This window comes from Podarcis raffonei, chromosome 11 (genome assembly GCF_027172205.1).
Source record: "Podarcis raffonei isolate rPodRaf1 chromosome 11, rPodRaf1.pri, whole genome shotgun sequence".
Lineage (NCBI taxonomy): Eukaryota > Metazoa > Chordata > Lepidosauria > Squamata > Lacertidae > Podarcis > Podarcis raffonei.
Genome location: NC_070612.1, coordinates 39,991,956 through 39,998,736, shown reverse-complemented (window position 1 = coordinate 39,998,736; position 6,781 = coordinate 39,991,956). Strand labels below are relative to the sequence as shown.

Genomic DNA, 6,781 nt, shown 5'->3' with positions numbered 1-6,781 from the left:
GCCACCATAGCTACTCTGCTTACGATCATATCGCCCATTTCCCTGAGCATACAAAGAGTCCTTGCCCTTCTTGTACTGGGTTGCTTTGGTGGGCTGGTGCTTCCCACACTTCTTGCAGTAAGTCCTGTGGGTTTTGGGGACGTTCACTATGTTGCCAGAGTCAGCATCGTCTGGACCATGTCTTAGGAATTCTGACTTATATAAACAAAGGGTCTTCTCTTGTCCAAGGCAATATTAATTAGGTATGTGCTGCCACTGCAGCACAAATAACAGCTTTGGCGGGGGGGGGGGAGATTGTCATTGGGAAAATGCCACAGGAAAAAGAGGTAACCCCTATCCCCCTGTAAAGTGGTCCCAAACTGAATGGCTTGGAGCCCAAGTAGCTCTTCATCTCCGTCTTTCAAGGAGCTCTAACCATAACTACTTGATGTTCAGAAACCATGAACAACACTCTTCAAAGAAAAAAGGGCGCAGACCTCCACCACTCCGCCCCTTCGTTGGACTCGTGGGCTGTTTAATTCCAAAGTCTAACAGAGGCCGCTTCAGTACCGAAGGCAGATTCAGCACAGGCACGGGAGGCATTCTGGTTCTCTCATTAAATTCCATTGCTGCTGTATCCCTGAACATGGGTATCCCTGAAGAATGGGAATCTTCCTTGGCCCCCGCTCAGGAATGGGTTTAAGTATTTTCAGAAAATGACAGTGACACCTACACAAGAAGGAAAACAAAATGTAGTGATAATGGGTAAAAGGACTTGGTTCTCCATTCCTGAGAAGAATCGCCCTTTAAAAGGCAGAATTAATATAGTACTCAGCAAGGAACTGGTGAAAATTCCTGAAGGAGCCCATTACCTGGCCAAAAGTCTAGATCAGGCATTAGATCTTCTGGAATCACCAGAGTTGGCAAGTAAAATAGACATGATTTGGATAGTTGGAGGCACTTCAGTTTATAAGGCAGCAATGGACAAGCCAGTTCATCAACGATTGTTTGTGACAAGAATCCTGCATTACTTTGAAAGTGATACATTCTTTCCAGAAATTGATTTAGAAAAATACAGGCTAGTTTCCCAGGTGTCCCTGCTGATATTCAAGAAGAGAATGGCATTCAGTACAAATTTGAAGTGTATGAAAAGAGCATCTAAATTTCACTTGATGTGACAACTCTTTGCTCAAAACAAGCTTCTTAATTTAATCCATTTTGGCAGAATAAACGCTTCCCTCCCTCATGTGCTCTCCGCATTGCTTCCCCCTGACAACTGCAGATGCTGAGAATCAGACAGAGGGAGCACCAGGCTCTCCTTTGCCCTCCCAGAGACCAAAATTACATGGGAGTAAGCTCCACTGAAATAAATGAACCAAGTATCTTTCATGTAGTATTCATCGCTCACTCGCTTCAGGCTAATGCAAGTTCTGTTGGTGGACAGGCTTCCTCACAACAAGCACAATACAGTGTAGAAACTACAATAAAAAGTTGTCTCTTGTGTATGTGAGACTTCCATAAGTCCACTGAAAAATGCATTCCATGTTTATGGCTGACAGAATAAATCACGGGTTTGTTTTTGTTGTTGTTTCATAAATAAAAAGGTGTGTTTTGAAGGAAAAAAAACAACAATCTTCACAGTAAGCTAATGCCTTTCTCATAGGGTGTTTTTTTTCTACAGCCTCTGATGAATCTAAGAAGAAATCCTCACCAGTTTCTTGCATTACCTGCTTTTGATGGAACGGTCTCAGTGCATTCAGTGAGGTGTATTTGTCTTACTATAGTTAAAGTGGGGGATTTCCCAGAATGAGGCTAGCAACTGTGGGTGGAATTCAACAGAGTGCTAAGGAGGTAATTTGATCGGCACAAGCAATTCCACGTGCCCAATGAAACAATCCCTCCTCTCCTCTTCCCGTTTGCTGGTCTAGAGGCTCTCCATGTTGTGCTAGCAGGAGTGTTGAATCTGGATAGTTGAATCTGGCCCGAGGTAATGACATTTCATTTCAGACTCTGGCTAGTAGGGCCAGTCATTTATGGTATAAGTCACCCTAAGTACTATTTGCAATGGGGCAGCTGATAAATGCCTTGGCATCTACCTGTGTGTGTGTGCGCGTGCGTGTTTGCGCGTGCGAGCGTGAGAGAGTGTGTGTTCCATCCTTCCTCCCAAAGAAGCCAAGGGTGATAAAAAAACACATCAAATGATAATATACCGTATTTTTCGCCCTATAGGACGCACTTTTTCCCCTCCCAAAATGAAAGGGAAATGTGTGTGCATCCTATGGGGCGAATGCAGGCTTTCGCTGAAGCCTGGAGAGCGAGAGGGGTCGGTGCGCACCAACCCCTCTCGCTCTCCAGGCTTCGCGGACCTCTCCGCAAGCAGCGGGAGTGCTCCCGCTGCTTGTGGAGAGTTGCCTGCATGCCGAAGCCTGCGCGCGCTGAGATCAGCGCGTCCAGGCTTCGCGGACCTCTCCGCAAGCAGCGGGAGCGCTCCCGCTGCTTGTGGAGAGTTGCCAGCATGCCGAAGCCTGCGCACGTTGAGATCAGGGCGTCAAGGCTTCGCGGACCTCTCCGCAAGCAGTGGGAGCCAGCGCTGGGCTCCCACAGCTTGCAGAGAGCTGCCTGTTTGGGGGCTGGGGTTGGGGGAAGCTCGGGCCTCCCCCGCCCCAGCCCCGCGCCGGGGAAAAAAATATTTTTCCCCCTTTATTTCCCCCCAAAAAACTAGGTGCGCCTTATGGGACGGTGCATCCTATAGGGCGAAAAATACAGTAGCTAAAACATTTAAAGGCAATTTCAATAGAGATTCGGCCTACTTAAGATATTGTGTATGTTGATAGAAAGATGGGATATGACTCAATCTGATAGTTATAACAACAACAACAATAACAACAACAACAACAACACAGATGCTTTGTGGCACTCCAGCATGAGTAATCATTTCCACTGATATTCATAGTTTAACCATAGTATCACATTTGTAGAATGTGTCACAATAATATATTAGTATAGCATAATTCTTTCTTTTTTTCCATTCTAGTCAGTCTTTGTCCTGCAGGCCAGTTAATCTCCTATACTCTTTTTTTTTTTTTTTTTGGCCTGGCTACAATTTTAAAATTGTCAGAAGAAGGATAAATTTCATGCCATTTTGTGTTCCCATTACAATCTTCAGATTGTTAAAAGAACGGATTAATTTTGCTCCATTTTCTGTCCTCATTACAGTCTGTTATGAGAATGGATTAATTTTATGACATTTTCTTCTCTCATTATAATCTTTGTTATGGGAATGAGAATATGTAATGAAAATGAGAACATATCAAGCATTAAAGAGCTGTGAGAACTCATGACAAAGACTGTAACAAGAATGGGAAATGGCACCCAATCCATTTTTGTGACAGTCCCTGAGACTATAACGTGAAACCAGAGTGACACGACATTTACTACTTACGGAGGAAACAAGAACATAAAAACCCTACCCTACTCCATTATTGCCATTACTGTGGCAAGTGTGTTGGTGATACTAATACACATGTGGTGCAGTTACAGTACTCCACATAGACTGCAACAACTGTACCACTTGGGAATGAATTGACCCAAAATTCTATGTTTTTTCTTATAAGATTTCTAAGTTTTTTTCTTTTTCTTACCGCCCCATAGAGAAAGCATACTTTTATGACTGTCCCTAATTGTAAAGTTAAATCAGAGTGCCACAACATTTTGAGCCAAAATTTTATGTTTTTCTGATAAGATTTCTGATAATTTAATTTTTCTTACCATCCTCATAGACAAAGGACATTTAAAGAATTTCTTCTGAATATTCCCCACTATTTTTGGTTACGACTGCCATCACTCTCCAGCATACACACAGATAAAAAATGTCTCAGAAAGATGATAACACCAGAGCTTTTGCAGAGCAGGAGTTAAAATGGTGGTCAGGCTGCCAACACAATAGCTGTTGCTGCCACTAGGAACATTTAAAAAAAGAAGAAGTGTAGTATTGCCATTGCTAACAGTGAACCCCATGCCTGAGAAACTGTTGGAGAATTTCTTCTTGCCCTGGATAAATTTGGTGAAATGGTCATCGCAATTTCTCTGTCCATGAGCTGCATGAATAATTTCAAGAAGCCAATTGTGCATAGTTCAAATTTGACTCTCCAATTGTCCATGAAGCTCGGTGTATGACGTTGGACCTCTAAGCTTAGTCAGCTTTACAGAGTTGTGAAGATAAAATGGAAGAGGAAGAATGTACTTTATAAGTGAAATTTTAGGAATGGATTGCACAGTCATTTCCCCCGTACACAGGAAAGCTGCAACTAGTCCTCAGTCATGTATGTGCCTGCACAATCGTGTGGACAAATGTTACAATGAACTGGCACCTGGCAGTGCTATCTGCAAACACAACAGCAGTTTTTGAACAACAACAAAATCAATGCATTCAAGCAGCCTCGCACAAGAGCTATATGCTGCTGCTTCTTTTCACTTTGAGAGTACAACTGTATTCCAATACTGACAAATGTTTGTGTTTTCCAACTTTCCTGTATACAATGGCCCAGCAATGCCCATTTGGGTGTTGAACAAAGCTTTGAGACCTACTCTACAGAAGTTTAAGCCATACAAATTTCAGCTGAAAGGGGAAATACCTATAATTTGTGTTAACAATGAAAAGTGATGTGAATCAGTGCAATAGAGAACAGATGAGCTAGCATTTAAAGCAAAAATTGGGGGCTGGACAGGAATTTTCCCCACTGGGCAAATTGGCTTACGACTTGCGGGTTTTGCTAGCTCATTACCATTGTCAGAAGTTTGGCAGTTTAGGCATTGGGTGAGCCTTAGTCTTGGCTGGAGGGAGGTTGTAGAATCTGCCTGCACCTCCGAAAAATGAGTATCCCATTAAAGGGATCCGGGAGGAGCTGCTTCTGTCCAAATGCCCAGGGAGGTGCCTACCTCTCAGGCCCATTCGTCATTGGCCAATTCATGGGCAGGCGTAATCCAAAGCCCGGCCAGCGAAGCAAGATCGCAAGCTACTCTGCCAACCAGGAAGTTCCACTCAGGAGGGTCACATAACATGGGAAAATGCTGAGCCGTAATGCTGTCTCACCAAATAAGGTGAGCAGACTAACCTCAATTCTTGGCTGAGAAGTCACAGAATATGGTTTCTCTCATGCCCAGAGGTTTTGAGGGAAACTGCCAGCAGTCTCGTGGGATACCTTCACCTGCCTGCACTTATTTAACAGGCTGTTACTCTGCAGATCTTTTAAATGATATATTTGAGTAAATATAAACTTTACACTACAGTGGTACCTCAGATTACAAACGCTTCGGGTTACAAACACTTCAGGTTACAAACTCTGCTAACCCGGAAGTAGTACCTCAGGTTGAGAACTTTGCTCCAGGATGAGAATGGAAATCGTGCGGCGGTGGGGCAGCGCCAACAGGATGCCTCGTTAGCGAAAGAGCGCCTCTAGTTAAGAACGGTTTCAGGTTAAGAACGGACCTCCAGAACGAATTAAGTTCGTAATCTGAGGTACCATTGTAATATGTTGCCTTTTTACTCTTTGGGGCAGTGAGCAGGGATCAGAATCTGATCTATTTCTTCTGTGATTCACCCAAAAGCACTTGTGATTAGAAGTAAAAAAGAGAGGCATGATAAAGTTATTCCTATTGTCTAGCTGGAAGCTGGAACACATCCTCCTCTGCTACCCCCTTCTCTCTGTCTAGTGTTTTTCATTTATGCAGAGTTTGCAGATGTTTTGGGGAGATCCAAAAATGTATCAAATTGCCCAGAAAAGTAAAAACATATTTCCAAGGCTCAGAGGTTGTTCCAAAGCCTCAGAACATGTCCTTGGACCATTTTGGACCTAGGTTGCCTTGATTTCAAGCCAGTTTGAATATCACCAAATTAAGGATATTTTCCTTGGATTCGTGCTTCCTCTGGGCCAAAGCAGAGACTTAATAATCAGCAAATGTAGAAAGAAAAATGAATGTGGGTCTCAAGTGGGTCTGGAGACAATCGGAAAAAAATACTTCTCATTCTAAGGTGTCAGTTATCACAGAAGTAGGATTGATTCTTTTGTTTTTGTTTAATGTAAATTGAGAATTAGAATTATTTATTTTTAAAAGCATGCCTAAAATAACATGAAAGAGGTTGTAACAGTGGATGTTGGGAAGCTAATCTATGGATTATAAAGGAATATGTGCACATGCTTTGCCCTCAATTATAAGCCCTGCTCAGAAATTATTGTTCACACATTGAATCAGCTCATGAATGGGGAGCAGGATCACACAAGCTAGGCCACCTCTGCCATTATGCATCCTAGAGATGATGGCATTTTTAATGAAACTTCATTCAGTGCATAATATGCAGCTATGCACCTGTGTGTGTTTTTTTAATTACAAGTGCATGAGGAACAGGGATCCTATTTTTGTTTTGTTTTATCTTGACTGCACTGCACAACACCAAAGCATATTCTGGACACTTCTCTGAGCCCAGTAGAAACCTGAGCAGGGTCTCCCTCCCACTGACAAAAGCTGTGCCTGTTTTGAGGAAAGAGATATTTGAGAGGTACTGTTTATCTTCTTAAACTGTTTCTGATAAAGCTCCTTAGCATAATGGCTTTCACCCTGAAGAGGTTCCTGCAGCATGTTCTTTAGTCCTTTACTTGTAACTTCCCTAACAATAGATGTAGCTGGCAGAAGCTATTAAAGGACTTTTAAAGTTGTTATTCTCACCCCATTAACCCCTTTTCTGTTCAAACTCAGATCCCTTCAGAGCAATCAAATGGTACTGATATAACAATACTTTGGTAAG

At 42.8% G+C, this 6,781-nt stretch overlaps 1 protein-coding gene across 1 annotated transcript; it reads left to right on the top strand.

Annotated features, from left to right (window-relative positions):
* Positions 1 to 537: 537 nt before the first annotated feature.
* On the top strand, positions 538 to 1,346 carry LOC128423129 (dihydrofolate reductase-like). The gene is given in 2 exon segments (XM_053407911.1): positions 538 to 1,059; positions 1,062 to 1,346. Coding segments are annotated over 2 exon segments (444 nt in total). The 5' UTR covers positions 538 to 695; the 3' UTR covers positions 1,142 to 1,346.
* The last annotated feature ends 5,435 nt before the right edge of the window (positions 1,347 to 6,781 follow it).